The following is a 27,367-nucleotide window of genomic DNA, read 5'->3' as shown; positions in this document are numbered from 1 at the left end:
CTCCGTCAGTATTATAATTGTCTTTCTTTAATTACTGAATTTAATGTTGCAAGTGAATAGTTGAATGATTAAGCCATTATACGTCTTGGTGTGAACAGTAATTTTCGTATGATGTCAACTACATACAATATGATGCTTTTTGTTCAAATGTTAGATTCGATTTTACGTAGAATTATGTAATTTTGAGAGCGAATAAAATGTGAATAATGCAATTTTGTGTTTAATTAAAACTATACCTATAAAGAAAATCCTTCACAACTTGTACTTACTCTTTTATCCAACTTCCAAAAAGTCATTACGGGTAGTCCAAATCCAGTAAGTCTGACAACCAGTCTTACCAAGGGGTATCAGGTTGAGGAGTTCAGATAGGCAGTCGCTCCTTGTGGCACACTGGTACTCAGCTGCATGCGGTTAGACTGGAAGCTGACTCCAACATGGTACGGTTACGCAGATGATGAATGTCATAAACTAAAAGGCCAGGCGAATAATTAAAACACGGCCAATGATTGTGGATAATGTATTTGATAAAGTTTAACACGTATTTCTCACAAATAGGATGGCGGTCGCCATTTTGTCATAATGCAGCTCTATACCTCTACTATACAGAGCAATATATTATATAGTCACATCCGATTTTGTTAAGTCATCCGTTGATGGATTGGCAATCAATGACAGCCGCTTCCAATATTCGATCCTATCCGTTGATTTTCTTACTAAAGATAGATTTTTTTAAACCCCATACAAATGTCAAATTCCTATCTTTAGTAACCAAATCCACGGATAGATAATTGGGAACGGATCTACTCAAAACTTTTAAGTGACTTTCATTTCACTAAATATTTGCTGCTTTCTTCAACTTCAAAATTTCTTACTTTTGACCATAGAAAACGTTGTCTAAATGCGATATTTTGGACAATGCTTTGTCATACCACCTACATATAGTTATCTGTCACTGATTGCCAATCTATTAAACATTAGTGAGATTCTAAATCTATGATTTACATAAGTTCATAGGTTTACAAGTCAAATCGGCATTTTTGTACATACATACACGTCACATTTGTAGAATGCATGCAACAAGCAAGCATTGTGGGCGGCGTACATATAGCGGAAAGTGCGAGGAAAATTTTCATATTATTCTTATTAAAATAAAATGTTAGGAAAAATATGTAGAGTTAATTTCCGCGAGACACTTAATCGATATCGAATAAACATATTTTTATGGAGTTTCTCGCCCGTTCTTCTCCATAGGAAGCTACTTTTGGAATGGGCAACTAGAATCAAACTTAGTTATATTTTTGACGTTCATAAGTGCTTGTAAAGGCCTAAATGAAATAAATGATTTGACTTTCCAAACATTTTACGTCATAAACCTCAAAGTAAAGTCTGATTCCATAATTTATCTTATTAAAATCGTGTTGAAAACCTTGCTTTAAGTAAAAAGCCTGATTTCAATGTGTTCATAAAACTTCGCGTGTTCTACGCAGCTTACAGCCATATGTGTGCCAACTCTTAGAGTATTGTCCAGTAATTATTATTACAAAATAGCATATCGCACGCACTACAGTAACTTATATTAATTTTTAAACCGACTTCAAAAAAGGGAGGTTATTAATTCACCTATATATTTTAATGTTTTTTCGGGGGATAATGTAATATAACTTAGACACCAATGGCTGATAAAAAGGTGAAGGAAAACATCTTGAGGAAACCTGTACTATAAAGTCTAAAATCACCAACCCGCATTGAGCAAGCGTGGTGATTAACGCTCAATCCTTCTCCGTGTGAGAGGAGGCCGCAGCCCAGCAGTGGGACGATAATAAGGCTGTAACAGTAATGTAATATTTTCTGAAATCTGAGCTATATTACTACTGTAAGTTTCATCACTATCCATACAGTATAGATTAACAGCCTTACTTATAAACGTAGCTTAATCATGTCCTAATTAATGAACCCAAATATTTAATCACTACTTAAGGCTTTAAGTAGTAATTAGTTAAAATGATGCTTAGAAGATGATTAGAAGATTTTTTTAAGTAAGACTGTTAGAGAGTAGCATACATACTAACTTGCACATTTATAGTAATACAGTCGACTCTCGTTAATTCGAAACTCGAGGGACTCTAAAAATATTACGAATTATCGAGTTTTTGAAATACTAAATGGTTCGAAATTTGTGAGAGAAAATAAATAGAATTTCGAATTATCAAGTGTTGATCAATTATTATTTATTGACTGCTATTCTATAACAATGTCAAAAGTTTAAAAATACATTTGTGTACACACATGTACTTATTCATAATATGAATTAAGTAATCTTTCGAAACAACCCCGTCGTCATACTGGCACAGATTATATAATAGTTACTACGTAACAGATAAATCACTCCATACAAAAAAGTCCATACCTACTGTTATAAGCACCTACAAGTTCCCAAACTACCTACAAATTCATAGCTGCGTTAGAAAATGAACCTTAAATGCTCCAACGCTCGATTGTTATTTCAATGCGATAGCGCACAGTTCAGTGACCGCGACCGTGCCGACAGCGAGCGTAGGGTTGCCTCTTACAATTAAATAGGGAAACAAAGTTACGCTTATTTGTAACTGACTTCTCAAATCAATGGAGGTGCCCAACTACTTTTCGAGCACAGAACACGTAAGTATTCTATACTTACCTATTATCCCTGGCACAACACCGCTGACCGCTGATACATACCTACTTACCCAAAATTGGTTTCTGCGCAGCGATGTATGCAATGTTCCAAGCCAGCATTTAGTTGGACGAGAACTACACCTACTTATACTCGAAATGTTTTTAGCTACAAAACTCGGTAATCATTGCATGTATAACTAAGTATAAGGTATAAGTATCTATAATTTAAGTATCTAAAGTCGCTTATTTTTAAAATGACAAAGAACATAAGTATTTTTACTTTAAAAAATAGAAACCTATGTATATTCATTCATAGGTATAAAATATTTCTAAATGCCTATACATATATAATAGGAAACCTTTACATTTTCCTACAATAGTCACATATACACCTACACAAATCAAAATAGTTCTTCAGTTTATTAGATAATTTTAAAAACCAAATAAAATATAAACAATAACTGACCTGTCTACCTACATCTCTAGGTAAACGGAAAAACGAAAGCTTTATATTTTTTCTTTTACTTGAGCTGCAACCAAGCACAGCACATAACTGGCCAGAGGTCGTCATGTTCACAAATAAAAATAATAAACATAAAACACGCGCGTCGCGAGCGGCTGTCGAAAGCCCTGTGCCGCGTGGGGCTACCGGTAACCCAGCGAGCGGTAGGCATTTATCGCGCGCAAGTACCGAGAGTGACAGAGGCCTGATACTGGTTTGCCACAGAGCAGATTGCTGCCACTCTGTATTCAGAATGCTCTCCGACTCTGACTAACCTCACTCTTTCCGCCCCTTTCTCTCTGCAACTTTGAATTGTCGAGTGTTGGACGACTAGGAATTCGAAATAACGCGTCGTTTTGTTACATAGCAATGATTTTTTCGTTTGAATTACCAAGTGCATAAAAATGTATTGATTTAGTTCGAAATATAAAGAGATTTTGTAGGGAACTCGTGATAACTTTGAATAAAAGAGAGGTTCGAATTATCGCAGGTTTGAATTAACGAGAGTCGACTGTAGTAGGTTAAAGTCAATTTCTTATACCTAATAGATTTACAGCGAAAAACGTATAACCGACTTCATAAAACACTCAGGCCCGGTTGTTCGCACGTCACGGTAAAGTTAAAGTTAAAATTTGACCGATGTAAATTTTGACCACGGTTAATTTGACGTTTTTATTATGAAATTTTAACGTTCGTTAAACTAACTGGTACTTCAACAACGCTTTTTGAATTTAAACCTTGTTAATTTTACTGTAACTAGAATTTAACCTTAACCTTGACGTAACTGAGCTTCGAACAGCCGGGCCTGAAAGGGACAAAATAAAAAAATTTGGCATGGCTCTAGAAGTCGGTGGCAACTAGAACTATGTCAAAATTTTATTGGAAGTCGGTTAAAAATGTTACTAAGTAGATTTATAGTGCGTTCGATATGCTAAACTTAATAATATGTGTCTATCATAATATCTTCTCTTTCTGAGAAGTTAAAAAATTATTTTGTCATTGATATCCATAATGGCTGGATAGACTTTAGTCAAATCTAATGGAAATATTTAACTTATTATAGATATTTTATCAAATTCAGCCCAGTAAGTTTTGACTTTGTGACGGCTGGACTAAATTGAATGAAATTTTTTATGTGCGGTATTTTTTTATAATAACATTTATTGTGTCCAAAGGGCCACTTACATTTTTGTATGTTTCAATAAAAATATGGTCAAGTAATAATCATAATCTTGTCAATATTTGTTACAGCTATATGTTTACCAAATTTCACCCAAACCAATCCAGGCATTTTACAGACACAATTACAACAAAACGGCTGAACAAATTAAGACAAAACTTAGCCTCAGATTTTATTTTTCCACACCAAAATCCATCCAGCCATTTAACAAAACACTCATTTTTGTCACCATCAGGTATAAAATTCGTCTCAATTATTTTAGGGTAGTTACATAATTTTTCGGCTGAACAATTTCCGATGTAACGCACTAGTTATGCGTGTGTCGCATGGCAGCTACGTCTAAACGTACTTTGGGCTTATGTTGAGGCGGGGAGAAGTAAAAATCGAAGCGTTTGAAAGATTCAATTTCTCGTTCACTCAGTTCTAACTCCGAGAGATTGGTGATTGAACAGTCGGGTAGGAATACGTGGCATTCTGTAAATAAATAATACACAGATATATTAGGCTTGGTGACTGAAAAAAAAAAGTATTTAGATAATTTTCTTTAAGATAACCCAAAAATTATGGGCAAGTGTTTTTCTTTTTTCTAACAAACAGAATAACAACACGATTGAATTTTGTGTTACGCCACTTCTAAATACAAATTACATAGACGTGACGTCACGAGCAAATATTCAAAGTTTTGTTAAAATAAAAAATACTAGAACCACTATTTTTAACCCTGTTGTCAAGCTCATTTGCAATACATATTAATATATAATGGCGTCCACGGCCGATTTCTGCCACGGCTATTCTCATTTTAAAGAGATTAGCCAGCTGCGCAGGACATATCATTTATTTCGACTCGACCCGGGCATCGAACCCGAGGCAGCAGTCGCGTTCGTGATCACTAGACTAACGAGGCAGTCTATTGTCCATATTATTCTCTATTAGTTATAGTCGATGAGTTACCTTGTGACGTCACTATGCACGTGGTACGTACCGGGGTCGTGCTGGCTGTGGATGAGTTACCTTGTGACGTCACTATGCACGTGGTACGTACCGGGGTCGTGCTGGCTGTGGATGAGTTACCTTGTGACGTCACTATGCACGTGGTACGTACCGGGGTCGTGTTGGCTGTGGATGAGTTACCTTGTGACGTCACTATGCACGTGGTACGTACCGGGGTCGTGCTGGCTGTGGATGAGTTACCTTGTGACGTCACTATGCACGTGGTACGTACCGGGGTCGTGCTGGCTGTGGATGAGTTACCTTGTGACGTCACTATGCACGTGGTACGTACCGGGGTCGTGCTGGCTGTGGATGAGTTACCTTGTGACGTCACTATGCACGTGGTACGTACCGGGGTCGTGCTGGCTGTGGATGAGTTACCTTGTGACGTCACTATGCACGTGGTACGTACCGGGGTCGTGCTGGCTGTGGATGAGTTACCTTGTGACGTCACTATGCACGTGGTACGTACCGGGGTCGTGCTGGCTGTGGATGAGTTACCTTGTGACGTCACTATGCACGTGGTACGTACCGGGGTCGTGCTGGCTGTGGATGAGTTACCTTGTGACGTCACTATGCACGTGGTACGTACCGGGGTCGTGCTGGCTGTGGATGAGTTACCTTGTGACGTCACTATGCACGTGGTACGTACCGGGGTCGTGCTGGCTGTGGATGAGTTACCTTGTGACGTCACTATGCACGTGGTACGTACCGGGGTCGTGCTGGCTGTGGATGAGTTACCTTGTGACGTCACTATGCACGTGGTACGTACCGGGGTCGTGCTGGCTGTGGATGAGTTACCTTGTGACGTCACTATGCACGTGGTACGTACCGGGGTCGTGCTGGCTGTGGATGAGTTACCTTGTGACGTCACTATGCACGTGGTACGTACCGGGGTCGTGCTGGCTGTGGATGAGTTACCTTGTGACGTCACTATGCACGTGGTACGTACCGGGGTCGTGCTGGCTGTGGATGAGTTACCTTGTGACGTCACTATGCACGTGGTACGTACCGGGGTCGTGCTGGCTGTGGATGAGTTACCTTGTGACGTCACTATGCACGTGGTACGTACCGGGGTCGTGCTGGCTGTGGATGAGTTACCTTGTGACGTCACTATGCACGTGGTACGTACCGGGGTCGTGCTGGCTGTGGATGAGTTACCTTGTGACGTCACTATGCACGTGGTACGTACCGGGGTCGTGCTGGCTGTGGATGAGTTACCTTGTGACGTCACTATGCACGTGGTACGTACCGGGGTCGTGCTGGCTGTGGATGAGTTACCTTGTGACGTCACTATGCACGTGGTACGTACCGGGGTCGTGCTGGCTGTGGATGAGTTACCTTGTGACGTCACTATGCACGTGGTACGTACCGGGGTCGTGCTGGCTGTGGATGAGTTACCTTGTGACGTCACTATGCACGTGGTACGTACCGGGGTCGTGCTGGCTGTGGATGAGTTACCTTGTGACGTCACTATGCACGTGGTACGTACCGGGGTCGTGCTGGCTGTGGATGAGTTACCTTGTGACGTCACTATGCACGTGGTACGTACCGGGGTCGTGCTGGCTGTGGATGAGTTACCTTGTGACGTCACTATGCACGTGGTACGTACCGGGGTCGTGCTGGCTGTGGATGAGTTACCTTGTGACGTCACTATGCACGTGGTACGTACCGGGGTCGTGCTGGCTGTGGATGAGTTACCTTGTGACGTCACTATGCACGTGGTACGTACCGGGGTCGTGCTGGCTGTGGATGAGTTACCTTGTGACGTCACTATGCACGTGGTACGTACCGGGGTCGTGCTGGCTGTGGATGAGTTACCTTGTGACGTCACTATGCACGTGGTACGTACCGGGGTCGTGCTGGCTGTGGATGAGTTACCTTGTGACGTCACTATGCACGTGGTACGTACCGGGGTCGTGCTGGCTGTGGATGAGTTACCTTGTGACGTCACTATGCACGTGGTACGTACCGGGGTCGTGCTGGCTGTGGATGAGTTACCTTGTGACGTCACTATGCACGTGGTACGTACCGGGGTCGTGCTGGCTGTGGATGAGTTACCTTGTGACGTCACTATGCACGTGGTACGTACCGGGGTCGTGCTGGCTGTGGATGAGTTACCTTGTGACGTCACTATGCACGTGGTACGTACCGGGGTCGTGCTGGCTGTGGATGAGTTACCTTGTGACGTCACTATGCACGTGGTACGTACCGGGGTCGTGCTGGCTGTGGATGAGTTACCTTGTGACGTCACTATGCACGTGGTACGTACCGGGGTCGTGCTGGCTGTGGATGAGTTACCTTGTGACGTCACTATGCACGTGGTACGTACCGGGGTCGTGCTGGCTGTGGATGAGTTACCTTGTGACGTCACTATGCACGTGGTACGTACCGGGGTCGTGCTGGCTGGGGGCTCCGATGGGCCCGAAGCGCGGCGCCGCCTCCGGGGCAGCCGCGCCCACAGCTCCGCACCGCTCTGTAACGTAAATTATAATATTGATAATACAAGTTGTCTCAAAAGGGCTTCAGCGTGTTGACTTCGGCCCCTCGTTCGCCTCCCAAAAATCCGGGACTCTATAGTCCCGAGGTCTGGTAGAGACATACAAATACATTAATAATATAAGCAACAACCAGCAAAAGAAAAAACAAGAATTCTTTTAGCTGTGTCTACGCTTGACGAACCGAGCACGAGCCGAACACAATTCGTCTAGTGTGGACCGACGACGTTGTGACGTGTTGACGAACACAAATCTTTCATCTTTTGATTATTTGTTTGTAACTTTGTACCAAAATATAAACCAATTTGTAAATGTGAACACCATGTAGCATTTTAATTGTCATTTTATCCTCATTTGTCTTTGCGATTCTGAATGATCTTCGCATGCTGTTACTGTATGTATCAATACATACAAACTATAATACCATATTATTTTTAAAAAGAGTAACCATGGAGTTTCTCGCCCGTTCTTCTCCATAGGAAGCTACTTTTGGAATGGGCAACTAGAATCAAACTTAGTTATAATTTTGACGTTCATAAGTGCTTGTAAAGGCCTAAGTGAAATAAATGATTTGACTTTGACTTTGACAAAAGGATTTGCTAACAGTGATCGTTGTACGTCCACACTTGACGCCGCGAACGACGAAGCCGAGAACGGCTCCGCTTGTGCTTCGCTCGTGCTCGGTTCGTCTAGACCCATCTTTAACTAAAGCAAACCGCGAGTACAAAAAAACGAAAAAATAATCTTTATTTTATTTGTACAGGCAACATCGTGTTCGGTGACGAGGAATATAAATATACACCTTCTTTCGACCGGACCAAAATCGTTCGTCCCAAAAAAAACCGAACGTTAATTTTCTCGTAACTCATCGTTTTGGTCACCCACTGTACGTATTTAAGCTGGAAGAAGGCATCTTTCCTTATTCCGGGGTAACAAACAAACAATATGTTCCTATTTATTATATTAATATAAATTACTAGCCGTTTTCCCGCGGTTTCACCCGCGTCCCGTGGGAGCTACTGCCCGCACCGGGATAAAATATAGCCTATATTACTCGCAGATAATATAGCTTTCTAATGGTGAAAGAATATTTAAAATCGGTCCAGTAGTTTTTGAGTTTATCCATTACAACCAAACAAACAAGGTTTTCCTCTTTATAATATTAGTATAGAAGATATAAACGTAGTATATAGTTACTGACCAGCATTATCCGGGTAAAGTTGGTCCGGCCAGGTGGTGGGCCGACTGAACAGCGACTCCTCTTGTGACTGCTCTACTGACGCTCCGGGCTCCTAAACATATCATAGTAAGGTTAGAATACTGGAATTGTGAGCGTAGAATATTATTGGTAAATAACGTGCAAAATTGGAAAATTGGTGCAACGCAACTAGTGTGACTTTTCATAGGAGCCTGCATAAACCTATCTATCTATATAAATAAAAATGAATTGTTGTTCGTTAGTCTGATTAAAACTCGAGAACGGCTGTTGAGATCCAGGGAAGATTTAAACGATACGAAGTTCGCGAGATCATCTAGTAAGAAATAAAAATAACTTGTGGCGTTACCCACAAAAACTGGAACATCTTACCTGCCCCTTATAAAACTTGGACTCCGTAACATGATGAATCGTAACTTCACTATTCAGCTTCGAACCGACTCTTAACCTCTGGAAATACGGTAACGAATCACCATTGGACACATTATTCGCTCCCAAATCTTCACTTTTTTGATGATTATTATCATTTTTATCACTAAAAAGTGCATTACGGAAAACATTCCTATCTTCTTGACCGAACGGTGTGTACAACCCAGTGTAATCTACTTCTTGCTTCAACGGTGTTCCAATTGGTTCGGGTCGTTGAATCGGATTAGCAAATAAAGATGTATCGGACTCGAAGGGACGGGTTTCAACCGGTCTCGTTCCAATCGGGTTTGGAGAAACCATCGATTTAGGGCTCTGATTTTCAAAATATTCCGGTGTCAAAAAACTACGTTGCTGATTATCATCAGAAGTCTTAAATAAGGAGTACCCTTCATCATTTTTCTGAGTAAACGATGCCAAATTCATGATTCTCGTTTGAAAGTCATCTGGCTTCGGTGAAGAACGTTCGAATTGAGTTGGGTTGACCGGGGTGTACGTATTAGGGTTCACATAGTTATACTGCTGTCCATACATAGGGTTCAGTTGGGGGCTTTGGGTGCGAACCCCCATTAGACTTTGTTGATGCATCATTGTCATTAATGGGTTCCGTATAGTGTACATTCCATTGGATGTTGGTGTGATGGTAGCTTGACAAGCGTTCGGAGGCATAGGAATTGGATCCGGAATCCTAATTTGTTCTTGTTTCTTTTGTACGGGCTGGCTATTATTGCTGGATATTTGAACTGGTGGTAAGTTGGGGTGGAACATGGGGTTTCGTAGGGTGACTATCTTGGTGCCGTCCGGCTTTGCGTCTTCAGCGGCCTGCGCGGCTTTCTTGGCCTTCTTTTTGGCTTTTTTCGATTTGCCGACTGGTGGTGGCGGGTCGGCTATGATGACTGGTTTTGGCGGTTCTGTGAAAGACAAATTAATATTGACTTTAAATATGTTTTTATCTAGGAGTTGTAATCGTTTTGTTTCATTACATCTACAAGAAATATCAGTGTTTTTACAAAAAATGCTACACATCGTAAATGTGTGTTTAAATATTTGGTATTTAATTAGATATTGTTTGAAACAGTGTTTATATAGGCCTATTAGAATACACTGTCAGTTTTTTAAATTCTTTCCTGATCGATTGTTCGTCTAATATGTATATGTCGGCGTGGATGAATAAGGTTATGAAACCACGTGCGCCGCACGTTGGAAGTGACGTAATCGCACCACTCTGTGAGTCAGGCGAGGTGGGGACGGACCGGTCGACGTGTATATAATGCTACGCCCGCTGCGGCGGGGCGGACTTGGTGTTCGACCTCTGCTCTGTCAACACCTCTTAATTGTGATGTTAATCACACCTGAGTCACCTTATCGATTAATATTTCACTCGGTAGTTAAATTAATACTTTGTGTTTTTATTATATTCTTTTGATTTAATTTAAATTCTGTTTATTGATATTGGCAATGAATTAGACGTTGATTATTTAGTTTTACTTAATGAATTTAGCGTTAATTGTTCATCTGATTTACGCTGCTTAGTTTTGTTTCCATAACAATCCATTTATTGTTAGTAACAATTACAATTTGTGTTCAATCAATTCACTGGTTTGTGTTTTAGCCAATCCTTATTTCATTTATAATTTATGTGGTTGTGAAGTGAATAAACTTTTATGAACTTTTGTTATAATGATGCATTTTAATTTAATGTCCAAGGCATAAGAGTCACCCATTTTGCAACTGATTTCGGCTCGCGCCGAAATATACAAATTATTTTCTATACATTGTTTACGCAAATAAATAAATGAAAGTATTATCATTGACAATGTTTAATTTTAGACTCTCCTTCTTCTTTCGTGTCGATGACACGTCATATAGTGAATCTACACTTTAGATAATGCCCAAAGATTGTTTAACTCGAAACACTGAATATAATCTTACTAACAGCCAGTTTCTTCATCAAAAGTTAAAGTCAAAGTAAAAGTCAAAGTAATGTCTAAAGTAAAAGTAACGGTCAAATTCAATTTTTCTATTAGTTTTGCTGTCACTTTAGCCTTGAAAAAACGAATTTGACCGTTACTTTTACTTTAGACATTACTTTAACTTTTGATGAAGAAACTGGCCGTAAATATAACAAGTTTAGCTTAAATATGTTATGTATTCGGACTTTTAAACTTGACGAACTTTTTTGTGTAATTTTGTATTATGTTTCATAATAGACACGAAAATGCACTAAACCACTGGTAGAAATAAATAAGGAAGTATTACAAACATACCCGGCATCTGCGTAGTAAACATAACATTAGCAGGGTCAGCATTGATGACCGGCGCGGGCCGGGCTACGGGCGTCGGAGCGGCCGGTAACTGCCCTGCTTTCCATAGTGGCTGTAGAAAGAGAGATAAAATAATAGTTATTATTATTATGTATTACTACTAGATAACATTTTAACTTTAAATCATTATTTGTATTTTATTTGAGAATTTAATCATCCGCCTATCTGAATCCGGTTAGACTGGAAGCCGACCCCAACATAGTTTGGGAAAAAGGCTCGGAGGATGATGATTTGAGAATTTAATCATATGTAAAATAAATATATATCGAAATAACATACTCTTACATAACATGCCACCAACTTATTATGTAGGCTAAACGCCTACGTCATACTTGTTGTAATACAGAAATCGGACCATTTTTTTGTTAGATGTTCTAACTAGGATTTTCTGACCAACCTGATGATGATATGATATGATGATGTCCTCCAAGCCGATTATCGGCTACGGCGGCTGTTCTCATTTTAGGAGATTAGCCAACTGCGCGGGACATATTATAGTGCACGAGCATTTGCGCAGACACAAATGCACTCACTATTCCTTCACTCTCATAGCCCGATGGGACGGCAATCCGACACGACCGGAAAGAGATCAGGCGCAGGACCGACATTTACGTGCTCTCCGATGCACGGGTGTATCAATCACCAACTTCCAGGCTCCGGGCTGCTTTGTGAAAGTCTTCTAAAACCCACAAAGCAATTTCGGCCCGACTCGGGAATCGAAACTGAGACCTCGCGCTCAGCAGCCGCACTTGCGACAGCTAGACCAACGAGGCTGACCAACCTATTATAATAATGTCTGTACACATTTTCACACACGGTCGGTTAGCCCCATGGTAAGTAATTAATTAACTTGTGTTATGGGTGCTAACACGACTGATAAACTACATATAGCTACATATATACATATTGATATATACATATTGTGACACCCAGACCACGGCCAGCAAACATGCTCATCACACACATGTCGACCGAACCGGGAATCGAACCCGGGACCTCATGTTCGGCAGTCCGGCATGGTGACCATTGCGCCATCGAGGTCGTCAAATCGATGGCGCAATGTCGTATTATAGGACGTACGCTTTGCACTATTGTTATCAACATTTTCTATTTCGCTCCTACTAATTACAAAAAGTAGTTCACCGAATTTATCGGACGTGGGCAGTCTACACAAAGCTTCAGCTAGCAATTTCACTGATTTCTTGTGGAAATTACATTGCGCATTTGAATAAAAAGTTGGTACACATTATATTATTAACATTATACTGGTATAGTAAGTTCAACTCAGTCTTGCGCGCGGCCTTATGTGTGGGTAACCCTTGTACATATACAGTGACTTTGTGTGCGTGACAAGAGGTACAGTCGGGTACAAATACAGTTATTTAGGGGTTACGGCTGTTTAAAGAAAACAGTTATTACGTAATTTAATGTTTATTTATTTATAATGATTCTGAATCGCTCCTTGAAAAATCAAATGATGAATTTTGCATTTTTAGTCCACACTTTTATTTATTGTCCTCGTACCCCGAGCTAGAAAATATGTAAGAAGTATTTAATTCATCTTAGATATTTCACCTCATTTATTTCTTAGGTACTGTCAATGTCAATTTGAAAAAACGTATGAGAAAATAATGAAAAACTGTAAAATGTAATAATAAAAAGCTTTGAATGTTGTTTAATTTTTTGAAACGCTACCTGACTCCTTAAACATTTTCTCCGTGAAGAACTAGACATTTTTGTAAACGACTCTACCCATAAGAAAAAGCGATGAGAACACGTCATGCTCGGACGACGTCACTGTCATACAAATGAAAGTTGTATATTTACAAGCCGACGCACACATAGGGCCGCGCGCAAATCTGAGTTGAACTATCTATAACAAAACTTAGAATTAAAAATTATTTTATATATTAAACTTGGAAATGAGTCATTTAAAAACTCATCAACGGTGTAGAAATAGAGATAAAATAATAGTTATTATTTATACTAAGAAATAACATGGGTCTTGATTGTTTAAGAACGCGCGGATCGATCGATCATCAAATAAAGCAGCGCTTGGTGCAGTTTTCCGTGGACAAGTCACCATCTTGTCATGACTAGTCCTCCATGTTAAACAGGTCCCGGCAGTTATTCAACATCTTTGGCAGTCGTTACGGGTAGTCAGAAGCCGCAAAGTCCTTACTCCTTGTAGCAGGTTAACTGGGTGTAACTGGGGTTGAGGTCAGATAGGCAGTCACTACATGTGACAACCAGTTTTCTAGCTAGTAAGTTCCAGATAATAGTAAAATATAAAAATATATTATACTTACAACAGATTTGATGGGCGGCGGTTCTTTCTTCTCAGAAGGTTGTACTCGAGTCAAAGTAATGCCGGGCGGTAGTTTTAAATCCGCCACCTATATTAAACATTAAATAAATTTTGTGTTTCTACAGTAAACATAATTATAACTAGCTTCTGCCAGCGGTTTCACCCGCATCCCGTGGGAACTACTTCCCGTACCGGGATAAAAGGTAGCCTATAGCCTTCCTCGATAAATGGGCTATCTAAAACTGAAAGAAATTTTCAAATTGGACCAGTAGTTCCTGAGATTAGCGCGTTCAAACAAACAAACAAACTGTTTAGCTTTATAATATTAGTATAGACTACACTATATGTTACAAAGCCACAAATGAAAGTTCTATATTTCGCATTAATGAATTCATTTCATCTAAATATTAAAAAAAAATCCTTCAGAAACTTTCAAATTCCTACTGAAAGTTTGCCTGTCGAGCTTTCAAGTCTAGATTATTATAATACAATAAAATAATAACCGTCTTACCACAAAAACTTTTTAACGTCAGTTTAAGACTCGTCTAAAAAAATGTCAAATTATGACGTTGACATATGGTTCATTTTGGAGCCACATTTTTTTTAGACAAGTGTAAAACAGTGGTTAAAGTTTTTGTAGTAAGGCCATAAATGTTTATTACCAGAAAAGAACAAGTACAGTTTACAATATAACATTGGCCCCAAACTAGGCACGCCTGTATCTTGGGTACCAATTAAGAGGGTTTACCAAGGGTACATCCTTGCAAGATGACTTCTAACCATAATTATTGCACCGATTGAAATAACATTTAGGCCAAGCGTCCACTTGTCGGTATCGTACGCAACGGACGTATCGCACGCAACGGATCGTAGTATTATTTATATAGAAACTCAAACAAGTGCGTCCACCTGTCCGCATCGCACATCTTGTTTGAGTTTCTATATAAATAATATTAGGATCCGTTGCGTGCGATACGTCCGTTGCGTGCGATACCGACAAGTGGACGCTTAGCTTACGGCTATGTTGACGCACGTAACGTGTGGCGGGCTCGCCGACAGACTCGCTCCGCGACGGACGTACCGGGCGCTCACACAATATATTATATTTTATGTTTGTAAATCGATCTGAATTAAAGTAATTTTTTATCTAAAGCGAGTCGTTCATCATTGAAATCCTTAACAGGCCACTTTTTACCCGGATGCGGGAAATACCACATAATTATCATAGTTTTTATGTATACGTATTATATACCTGAACTCCACAACTAAGTTGTTCCATGATACTGCAAGACGCTGGCTTTTCAGGCTCGTTTGTGCACGGAGTCTGAAAAATATAATAGAGTTTTTAATACACAAAAAAAAATAAGAATAATTGAATTGCAAAAACTCACAGAACTAAGGGGTTAAACATTTCTTAAAGGTGGCCTAATGTGTGTGGATTTGGTTCCAGGGCAAGCCACTATCAATGCAACCATTCTAAGACTGTGAGTAGGTAACTTTAAGTATACAAGTATACTTTAATCTTGGCCACTAATGATTATGATTATAGGAGGGCATGATAAACTGTAGGTGGTAGTCAGAAGCCAGTAAGTCTGACACCAGTCTAATCAAGGGGTATCGGGTTCTGCCGGGGCTGCGGGATTGTTCGCGCTCATTACCGCGGCGCTGGTACATACGCGGCCTGCGACGGAACACGACGGCGTTTAGTCAGTAAGAGTCTGACACTCCCGCACCGCGCGTAACCCACAGCGGGAGGGGGCATTTGATGATTTTTGACGTCGTTAAAAAAAAAAAAGGGTATTGGGTTGCCCGGGTAACTGTATTGAGGAGTTCAGATAGGCAGTCGCTCCTTGTGGCACACTGGTACTCAGCTACATCCGGTTAAACTGGAAGCCCGTATAGACTAACTTACCTTGTTAGTAACAACTTCAATGCTAGTGTCAGGCGTGATGTTGATGACTTGTCGCTTCTGTTGTTGTTGTTGTTGCTATATATAATATTAGTATACAAGTATAGACTAACTTACCTTGTTAGTAACAACTTCAATGCTAGTGTCAGGCGTGATGTTGATGACTTGTCGCTTCTGTTGTTGTTGTTGCTATATATAATATTAGTATACAAGTATAGACTAACTTACCTTGTTAGTAACAACTTCAATGCTAGTGTCAGGCGTGATGTTGATGACTTGTCGCTTCTGTTGTTGTTGTTGCTATATATAATATTAGTATACAAGTATAGACTAACTTACCTTGTTAGTAACAACTTCAATGCTAGTGTCAGGCGTGATGTTGATGACTTGTCGCTTCTGTTGTTGTTGTTGTTGCTATATATAATATTAGTATACAAGTATAGACTAACTTACCTTGTTAGTAACAACTTCAATGCTAGTGTCAGGCGTGATGTTGATGACTTGTCGCTTCTGTTGTTGTTGTTGCTATATATAATATTAGTATACAAGTATAGACTAACTTACCTTGTTAGTAACAACTTCAATGCTAGTGTCAGGCGTGATGTTGATGACTTGTCGCTTCTGTTGTTGTTGTTGTTGCTATATATAATATTAGTATACAAGTATAGACTAACTTACCTTGTTAGTAACAACTTCAATGCTAGTGTCAGGCGTGATGTTGATGACTTGTCGCTTCTGTTGTTGTTGTTGCTATATATAATATTAGTATACAAGTATAGACTAACTTACCTTGTTAGTAACAACTTCAATGCTAGTGTCAGGCGTGATGTTGATGACTTGTATACTAATATTATATATAGCAACAACTTGTTGTTGCTATATATAATATTAGTATACAAGTATAGACTAACTTACCTTGTTAGTAACAACTTCAATGCTAGTGTCAGGCGTGATGTTGATGACTTGTCGCTTCTGTTGTTGTTGTTGCTATATATAATATTAGTATACAAGTATAGACTAACTTACCTTGTTAGTAACAACTTCAATGCTAGTGTCAGGCGTGATGTTGATGACTTGTCGCTTCTGTTGTTGTTGTTGCTATATATAATATTAGTATACAAGTATAGACTAACTTACCTTGTTAGTAACAACTTCAATGCTAGTGTCAGGCGTGATGTTGATGACTTGTCGCTTCTGTTGTTGTTGTTGCTATATATAATATTAGTATACAAGTATAGACTAACTTACCTTGTTAGTAACAACTTCAATGCTAGTGTCAGGCGTGATGTTGATGACTTGTCGCTTCTGTTGTTGTTGTTGTTGCTATATATAATATTAGTATACAAGTATAGACTAACTTACCTTGTTAGTAACAACTTCAATGCTAGTGTCAGGCGTGATGTTGATGACTTGTCGCTTCTGTTGTTGTTGTTGCTATATATAATATTAGTATACAAGTATAGACTAACTTACCTTGTTAGTAACAACTTCAATGCTAGTGTCAGGCGTGATGTTGATGACTTGTCGCTTCTGTTGTTGTTGTTGCTATATATAATATTAGTATACAAGTATAGACTAACTTACCTTGTTAGTAACAACTTCAATGCTAGTGTCAGGCGTGATGTTGATGACTTGTCGCTTCTGTTGTTGTTGTTGCTATATATAATATTAGTATACAAGTATAGACTAACTTACCTTGTTAGTAACAACTTCAATGCTAGTGTCAGGCGTGATGTTGATGACTTGTCGCTTCTGTTGTTGTTGTTGTTGCTATATATAATATTAGTATACAAGTATAGACTAACTTACCTTGTTAGTAACAACTTCAATGCTAGTGTCAGGCGTGATGTTGATGACTTGTCGCTTCTGTTGTTGTTGTTGCTATATATAATATTAGTATACAAGTATAGACTAACTTACCTTGTTAGTAACAACTTCAATGCTAGTGTCAGGCGTGATGTTGATGACTTGTCGCTTCTGTTGTTGTTGTTGCTATATATAATATTAGTATACAAGTATAGACTAACTTACCTTGTTAGTAACAACTTCAATGCTAGTGTCAGGCGTGATGTTGATGACTTGTCGCTTCTGTTGTTGTTGTTGTTGCTATATATAATATTAGTATACAAGTATAGACTAACTTACCTTGTTAGTAACAACTTCAATGCTAGTGTCAGGCGTGATGTTGATGACTTGTCGCTTCTGTTGTTGTTGTTGCTATATATAATATTAGTATACAAGTATAGACTAACTTACCTTGTTAGTAACAACTTCAATGCTAGTGTCAGGCGTGATGTTGATGACTTGTCGCTTCTGTTGTTGTTGTTGTTGCTATATATAATATTAGTATACAAGTATAGACTAACTTACCTTGTTAGTAACAACTTCAATGCTAGTGTCAGGCGTGATGTTGATGACTTGTCGCTTCTGTTGTTGTTGTTGCTATATATAATATTAGTATACAAGTATAGACTAACTTACCTTGTTAGTAACAACTTCAATGCTAGTGTCAGGCGTGATGTTGATGACTTGTCGCTTCTGTTGTTGTTGTTGCTATATATAATATTAGTATACAAGTATAGACTAACTTACCTTGTTAGTAACAACTTCAATGCTAGTGTCAGGCGTGATGTTGATGACTTGTCGCTTCTGTTGTTGTTGTTGTTGCTATATATAATATTAGTATACAAGTATAGACTAACTTACCTTGTTAGTAACAACTTCAATGCTAGTGTCAGGCGTGATGTTGATGACTTGTCGCTTCTGTTGTTGTTGTTGCTATATATAATATTAGTATACAAGTATAGACTAACTTACCTTGTTAGTAACAACTTCAATGCTAGTGTCAGGCGTGATGTTGATGACTTGTCGCTTCTGTTGTTGTTGTTGCTATATATAATATTAGTATACAAGTATAGACTAACTTACCTTGTTAGTAACAACTTCAATGCTAGTGTCAGGCGTGATGTTGATGACTTGTCGCTTCTGTTGTTGTTGTTGCTATATATAATATTAGTATACAAGTATAGACTAACTTACCTTGTTAGTAACAACTTCAATGCTAGTGTCAGGCGTGATGTTGATGACTTGTCGCTTCTGTTGTTGTTGTTGTTGCTATATATAATATTAGTATACAAGTATAGACTAACTTACCTTGTTAGTAACAACTTCAATGCTAGTGTCAGGCGTGATGTTGATGACTTGTCGCTTCTGTTGTTGTTGTTGCTATATATAATATTAGTATACAAGTATAGACTAACTTACCTTGTTAGTAACAACTTCAATGCTAGTGTCAGGCGTGATGTTGATGACTTGTCGCTTCTGTTGTTGTTGTTGCTATATATAATATTAGTATACAAGTATAGACTAACTTACCTTGTTAGTAACAACTTCAATGCTAGTGTCAGGCGTGATGTTGATGACTTGTCGCTTCTGTTGTTGTTGTTGTTGCTATATATAATATTAGTATACAAGTATAGACTAACTTACCTTGTTAGTAACAACTTCAATGCTAGTGTCAGGCGTGATGTTGATGACTTGTCGCTTCTGTTGTTGTTGTTGCTATATATAATATTAGTATACAAGTATAGACTAACTTACCTTGTTAGTAACAACTTCAATGCTAGTGTCAGGCGTGATGTTGATGACTTGTCGCTTCTGTTGTTGTTGTTGCTATATATAATATTAGTATACAAGTATAGACTAACTTACCTTGTTAGTAACAACTTCAATGCTAGTGTCAGGCGTGATGTTGATGACTTGTCGCTTCTGTTGTTGTTGTTGCTATATATAATATTAGTATACAAGTATAGACTAACTTACCTTGTTAGTAACAACTTCAATGCTAGTGTCAGGCGTGATGTTGATGACTTGTCGCTTCTGTTGTTGTTGTTGCTATATATAATATTAGTATACAAGTATAGACTAACTTACCTTGTTAGTAACAACTTCAATGCTAGTGTCAGGCGTGATGTTGATGACTTGTCGCTTCTGTTGTTGTTGTTGTTGCTATATATAATATTAGTATACAAGTATAGACTAACTTACCTTGTTAGTAACAACTTCAATGCTAGTGTCAGGCGTGATGTTGATGACTTGTCGCTTCTGTTGTTGTTGTTGCTATATATAATATTAGTATACAAGTATAGACTAACTTACCTTGTTAGTAACAACTTCAATGCTAGTGTCAGGCGTGATGTTGATGACTTGTCGCTTCTGTTGTTGTTGTTGCTGCTGTTGCTGTTGTTGTTGTTGTTGCTTCTTGTTTTCCTTTTTGGTTTGTTGCGTCTGTTGCTGTTGTGGTTGTTGCTTTGTTGCTTTCGTTTGTGGTGTGGGCGCTGAAATAAGAACAAGAATGGATTAAAGTACTCAGCATTGGTTAGCAAAGAAATTGTTTCCTATATTGTAATTTAAATATTTCAAGCAAAAGTCGAGATGACAAAATGTTTGGGGAGAACTATACCATGTTAATTTACTTCTTTTTCTATCTTTAGAAATAAATAAAATTGTGGTATTTAATTGTTAAAATTGCTTATACCTATATCCTACTTATATTATAAATGTGAAAGTTTGTGAGCATGTATGGATGTATGTTTGTTATTCAATCACGCAAAAACGGCTGGACCGATTTGATTTAACTTTGGTATGTAGATAGGTGACACCCTGGATTAACACATAGGCTACTTTTTATCAACACACCACGCGGGCGAAGCCGCTGGCGGAAGCCAGTGTTTATATAAAAATATATATATCTATCAAAAGGACATAAATTATATTATCTGCCTGTTGGTTTGATCAGGCTTATCTCTGAAACACTTTCACTGGCACACAGTTGATACACCATAAATAAATGTATTTAAAAAGGTGTAACATGGACTATATTTTATCAAATTTTCAAGTACTTCCCACATAACACAAGTGAAACCACAAACTATTATCATAATATTAAACACAAAAAAAAACTCACTTTTCTCCTGTTTATTTTCCTTCCCTTTCTTCTCCACCTTCTTATCAGCGGCCTTTTCTTTCTTTTTCTCTTCTTTTTTCTCCTTCTTAGTCGGTTCCGGTTTTTTATCATTCTTCTTAGTTTCAGGTTTAGGCTCGGGTTTCTTGTCAGACTTGGAGTCGGATTTGGTGTCGGACTTCGAGTCTGACTTTTTGGTTTTCGAGTCTGATTGCTGTTGTTGTTGCTGTTGTTTTTTCTTTTCTTCTTCTTCAGCCTGAAAGAGATATAAATAATGCTGTTATAGTTTTATAGGTGAAGAGTTTGTTTGAACGCGCTAATCTCAGGAACGATTTGACAGATTTGTAAAATTCTTTCATTGTTAGTTTATTTATAGTGGAAGGCTTATTATAATAAATACGGGTGCGTGGAGTTATAGTTCGGCCATTCAGAGAATGCGTTCCTGACACGTCGCGATTGAACTGACGACGTAACTACATTCATTGATTATTGATATAATAATGTTGTTTTAATGCTCCTCAATTGTTAAAACGGTAAACAACCAGCAAAAATATTTTTATCGTAACTGCAACGCCATTGCAAAGTTACGTCGTCAGTTCAATCGCGACGTGTCAGGAACGCATTCTCTGAATGGCCGAACTATATTACAGCGGATCTCGGCTGAAACCACAGGCGGAAGCTAGTTCTTTCATAAAGGCTTCTTCATCTACTGTAAATATTTGGACTTTTCACTTTTGTCTAATTGGATCGCAGGTCATGAAATTCACAATATTACGATGGAAGTATGTATTTTTTTCGATCTTAGGTGGTACTCTATAATCCGACAAATTCGAATGTCCGACAATACCCTGCAAAGTGTTTGTCAGATTACCGGGATTACCAATTACATATGATAACGACATACATATGATATGATAATGATGACGACCTCGATGGCGCAATGGTCACCATGCCGGACTGCCGGACCTGAGGTCCCGGGTTCGATTCCCGGTTCGGTTGACATTTGTGTGATGAGCATGCTTGTTGGCCGTGGTCTGGGTGTTACAATATGTATTTATCAATATGTATATATGTAGTTTATCAATTGTGTTAGCACCCATAACACAAGTTAATTAATAACTTACCATGGGGCTAACCGACCGTGTGTGAAAAGGTGTTCCGACATTATATGTGTCCCGACATTATATATTATGTAATATGTATGAAAATACCTATTACGGGTTAGTCAGAAGCCAATAAGTCTGAGAATCAGTTTCATCTAGGGGTATTGTGTTTCCCGGGTAACTGAGTTGAGGAGATCAGATAGGCAGTCGCTCCTTGTGGCACACTGGTACTCAGCTGCATCCGGTGAGACTGGAAGCCGAACCCAACATAGTTGGGAAAAGGCTAGACATGATGATGTATATAAATACCTGTTGTTTAGCCAGCAGTTTTCTCTGTTTCTTGGACAGTGGCTGAGTTTCGGCCTGGGGAGTCTTTGATTGTTCCTTATTGTCTTTGGCAGGTTTCTGCTCTTGTTGTTTCTGCTCTTTGGGTTCTTTCTGCTCTTTTTGTTTTTTCTGTAAATAAAATATGGTAATACAATAATAACAATTACTAAATCAATGTTTATTTTAAGCAGTAGTTTATTTTTTTATTTGCATTTGCGTAAAATCCTATCCGATTGTATGCTTATTGTGTAAAGGCCTTAAAGGTACAAAGACTGACACAATACCTTTGGCGCAACTAGAAAAAGTTCATTTTTTTAAATACTTAGTTTAAGGAAACCTTACAGCAGTTTTCAAAAAAAATATACAAAGCCCCATACAAGTAATATCAAATTCCTATCCCCGGTAACCAAAACAACAGATGGATAGAATATTGGGATATCTGACCTTCTCTTTCCCCTGTTTGGCTAGCTGATTGATATGGGCGAGCGCTTGCTCCCACGTCTGCTTGCGACCCTCGCTAGGCTTCTGTGTCGGAGCTGCTTGCTCGCCGCATACGTTCAGTACTGGAATATTAGAGAATAAACATATATTTAAAATGAAGATTATATTAAAAGTCTAGTTTAAATAGGTGGTATAGAGGTCAACCGACCGTCCTCTAAATAACGAGTGTGCGGGTTGGAGTCAAGGTCAATCAAGTACCAATGCAACTTCGAAGTTATATACTTTCTTAGTATATTATCATCTACTTAGCTTTTTCTCTGCTTAGTATATATTTACATAGTTCCGCAGGCCTCCCCCACGTTTGTCGTGCGCGATCCTCGCGTTTTGCTGCCCTGCATGCGCGTCCTGCGCGCGACTGGGCGCCCTCGCGGCGGAGGCTCACGCCACGTGCGCCCGGGGATCGCGCGCGCCAAATGTAGGGGAGGCCACATTCATATATTAAGTATCTGAGTATCATTAGTATCTTGGACATCAATGGCTGACAAAAAGGTGAAGGCAAACATTTCACAGATACCTGGACTCCTAAGTCTGGAATCACCAACCCGCATTGAGCAAGCGTGGTGATTAATGCTCAATCCTTCTCAGTGTGAACATAGTATTGCCATATAATTTTCGAATCTTACAAAAAATGTTAAAGTCCGATATTTAGCTTTTGACTTTTAACTTATTGTTTCACCTCTTATTTTTATCATCAATACCTACTGCAAATAAATAACATTATGAAAAGAAACGATGGATACATTGTGTGAAAGTCAACATGGCTAGACAGAAAATTACTTGTGAGATGACGGCAGATAGAAGAGTATGGAAGGAGAAAACGTGATCACAAATAAATTGGGATAAGGGCAGGAGAGATGATTATAACCACAATCTCACCAGTAACATGCTTATTATTATGCACGAGCTGAGCTAGCGGCGTCTCGCTGCGCTGGCCGGGCAGCGACAGCGTCACGGCGCCGTCGCCCGGGGACCGACGGACGCATACTATGCCGCCGCCGTTTTGTCCGTCTGTAATGAAAGTTAGTAATTATAGTAGAGGAAACATTTTTCAGGTACGGAGAGGCCCCATGTTTCCTTCTATTTGGGAAGTCGGTAAAAAAATTACGGTCAGTAATTCGCCGTAAGTAAGAATGGCCGTCAGTATTGTAGAAGTCAATATCGAAAGCATATCGTACCGTTGAAAAGCTACTTCCCTATTAACATGAGCTATATTTTATTTGGGTACGGGAGAAAGTTTTTCAGGGACGCACGATCAACATCTAAAAAATGAGCCATGTTGGTAAGTAAAAAAGTAATTTTAGAACATATTAATACGTATTTGTGAGACACCTTTAAAATATATCACACTGCAAAACTTTTAGTCGGCCGATAGTTTGTTTGTGCTAATAAATCAGTATGAAGATGAATGGCAGTACGCACATTACAAAGAACAGGTATTTAGCCGGTATCAGACCGACTGAAAACTCTGATTGAAATCAAGATTCTCTTGAATATATTTCTTTTTGCGAACCATCGGGTCAACTGTCAGCGAACTGTTGTATGCAGCGCTGACAAAATAGGACAAAAACACAACCTCTTTAAGCGTAGTCGGGTAACAAACAAACTCACTGATAAAGCTAGCATTCTGCTTGTGCTTGTCAATCTTGTGCTTCTCTGCTTGTTGCTGCATCAGCTGTAACTGCCGCTGTTGTTGCAACTGTTGTTGTTGTTGCAGCTGTTGTTGTTGTTGTTGTTGCTAGCTAGATATAAAGGTATAAACTCACTGATAAAGCTAGCATTCTGCTTGTGCTTGTCAATCTTCTGCTTCTCTGCTTGTTGCTGCATCAGCTGTAGCTGCCGCTGTTGTTGCAACTGTTGTTGTTGTTGCAGCTGTTGTTGTTGTTGTTGTTGTTGTAAAGCCTGTTGTTGGAGTTGTTGCTGTTTCGCTAGGAGTGCCGCTTGGTGTGCCGCTTGGTCGATCTGCTGAAAAAGAATGAGAAAATAAAGTAATGCTGTTGTGATAAATAGGTTTTGGAATTTGTAATTTGAAACCAAAAAAAAAATCAAAAGATGTTTAATAATTACAGGTTTTGGAAGTCGTAATTTAAAAAAAAAAAACATAAATAGGTATGGTTGCACAACATTTAACTACGATTTTTTTTATATAATGATCATTGGAGTCGAATTTAACTGCCATGCCATACCTAAGGTTGAAATAAAGCAATGATAAGTTTCATTCATCACTGTGAGACAATACTAAAAAAAAAATGATACATATTCTTTTTTAGATATATTTTTTTCAGGACTTGGGCGACCCTAGGAACCTGAAAAAGCACTGAATTTATATATATATATTGAGCCTAAATTACAATATTTACTTGAGCATGCTGAGCGGGCCTGTCGGGGCGGTCGGGCTTGCCCTGCACGGCGCGGGACTCGGCCAGCTGTCGCTCGCAGTTCTGCAGCCGCCGCGAGAAGTCTAGCACTTGCTTCTCGGCTGCTGCCATTTCCTGTAAAAATAAAACTATTATTCATACTGTTTACAGAAATAACTCGACTCCATTGGTGGTAGATAGCCTCTGCGAAAAGCTAAGGTGACGATATTAGGTATAGATGTTTGTTCATCGTTCCCATAAAATTACTGGATGGACTTTGAAGAAACTTGACAATAATATAGTTCAAATATCAGAATAACATATCGTTGAATAAAATACTGGTCTAAACTTTACTTGAATGGTCGGACATATAAATGTTTTTTCCGTTGTCACTCAAAAATTACTTGATGAATATTGATAAAACATAATTTACTAGCCGTTTCCCATCGTTTCACTTGAGTCCCGTGGGAACAACTGCCCGTAGCGGGACAAAATATACATTGTTACTCGAGAAGTGTAGCCTTCCAACAGAAAAATACTTTTTCTAATCAGTTCAGTAGTTTCGAGGCCTTTATTTAGGGTACAATAAAATAAACATCCTTTGGAATATAAATAGAATATAAACAGAAATAGAATGTAATACTTACCTTAGAAGTGGTATTCATGAGTGTGGTCAGTTCACCTAGCTGTTCAGCTACGAGCTGCACTTTAGCCTGTTGCGCCGGGTTTAACTTCTGCTTTTTACCTGGAAAAAGACATATTTCTTTAGTAAAATTAATTTAATTAGAGAAATTTAAGAAAATTAGCTAGAGAGGTTAAAGGAGGAAGGAGGATCATACGATTTCATTAATTTCTGTTATGTTCATATTTCAAGTGTATATATGCATCTTATTTTGCGCAATAAAATTTATTTTCTTTCTTTCTTCTTCTTTCTATTTACCATTGTGTCAAGAAGACACCTTAAATTGGTGGGTTGTGGCTGTCATTTGAACATCTATAGTAGTCTTTACGGGCAAGAAAGTCTGACCACCAATGTCGCCATGGGTTGGCCAGGTAACTGTACTGAGGAGATCATAACCAGCCTCTCCATGTAACACACTGGTACTCAGCTGCACCCAGTTAGACACACTAGGGAAGCGGCTAGGCGGATGATAACTTACCCTTACGTTTAGGCTTGGTATGCGCGTGCAGTAACGCTCGTGTAGTGTCGAGGCGTCGCTTGGCGGCGTGGTGGGCGACGTGTAAGGCGTCTAGTTCGCGTCGAGCTCGAGAGAGTTCGTTTACTACGGCGTTTCTTTCTTCTATGAGTCGGGATTCCATCTGTGAAATATATTGAAAATTAGTTTGTATATAAAATCTCAAGTTTTAGCAGTGTATAGCACTCTTAAGGTGCGTTTTGAAAGCAAGCTGTCGACTGCCACTGCCGTCCGCATCTCCCGTAGCTGCACTACTGATGAACAAAATGTACCTTTAACGTTCATTTTGAAGGTAAATAGACTTAACAATACGTCAAATTGGTGGTGTTTTCACGTTCTTATTGCTTATATCGGGTGTGTCGTTCATAATCACATTAAATGAATTGCGTTAATATACTGGTTAATATATGTCGATTAACACAAAGATAAAAGAAAAATACGTAAAAATAAAAAAATGTTTTTTTTTTTTTCAAACAAAGTAAATGGAATAAAAATTTGCAAAAATTAGAACACCATATAAAAGTCAGTCATTACAAACAGCTGAAATTCTCCCTTGAAAACTGACAGCTGTCAACTGATCAAAACATTCGATACTTCTAACTTTATCTCTGCTTTACACATGATGTTGTAAATTATAAAAACGAAAAATGACTCCTGTGGTTAAACCACTGAATGGATTAGGTTATTTTTTTTACAATTCGCCATAGAATATCATGAAGTATATGCGATATGATTTAATGTGATTATGAACGACACACCCGATATATCGCTAATTACAGAACGATAGAAAATCAATTGGGTCTAGTTAATATCTGAGCTCCGACATACAAGAAGTTATAAAAGGTCGAGTGAGAGTTCACAAAAGTTATGAAACATTTATGTATATTTTTCCCGATAGTCCATATGACTTTGCTG

General features: G+C 38.9%; 1 protein-coding gene across 1 annotated transcript in view; it reads right to left on the bottom strand.

Annotated features, from left to right (window-relative positions):
- Positions 1–503: 503 nt before the first annotated feature.
- LOC124644368 overlaps positions 504–27,367 on the bottom strand; it is a 70,470-nt gene continuing 43,606 nt past the window's right edge. The window contains exons 34-50 of the mRNA XM_047183680.1: positions 26,417–26,576; positions 25,904–26,001; positions 25,260–25,391; positions 24,667–24,864; positions 24,511–24,634; positions 23,779–23,910; positions 22,846–22,964; positions 22,384–22,530; positions 20,975–21,227; positions 20,167–20,345; positions 15,352–15,423; positions 14,101–14,187; positions 11,735–11,843; positions 9,414–10,378; positions 9,027–9,117; positions 7,720–7,803; positions 504–4,811 (exon numbers count right to left, since the gene is read on the bottom strand). Of these exons, the coding sequence (XP_047039636.1) occupies positions 4,645–4,811; positions 7,720–7,803; positions 9,027–9,117; positions 9,414–10,378; positions 11,735–11,843; positions 14,101–14,187; positions 15,352–15,423; positions 20,167–20,345; positions 20,975–21,227; positions 22,384–22,530; positions 22,846–22,964; positions 23,779–23,910; positions 24,511–24,634; positions 24,667–24,864; positions 25,260–25,391; positions 25,904–26,001; positions 26,417–26,576 (3,117 nt within the window). The 3' untranslated portion in view covers positions 504–4,644. The remainder of the gene's footprint in view (positions 4,812–7,719; positions 7,804–9,026; positions 9,118–9,413; positions 10,379–11,734; positions 11,844–14,100; positions 14,188–15,351; positions 15,424–20,166; positions 20,346–20,974; positions 21,228–22,383; positions 22,531–22,845; positions 22,965–23,778; positions 23,911–24,510; positions 24,635–24,666; positions 24,865–25,259; positions 25,392–25,903; positions 26,002–26,416; positions 26,577–27,367) is intronic.

This window comes from Helicoverpa zea, chromosome 30 (genome assembly GCF_022581195.2).
Source record: "Helicoverpa zea isolate HzStark_Cry1AcR chromosome 30, ilHelZeax1.1, whole genome shotgun sequence".
In the NCBI taxonomy this organism is placed as follows: domain Eukaryota; kingdom Metazoa; phylum Arthropoda; class Insecta; order Lepidoptera; family Noctuidae; genus Helicoverpa; species Helicoverpa zea.
Note: the sequence above shows the minus strand (reverse complement) of the source record. Positions and strands in the feature narration are given on the sequence as shown.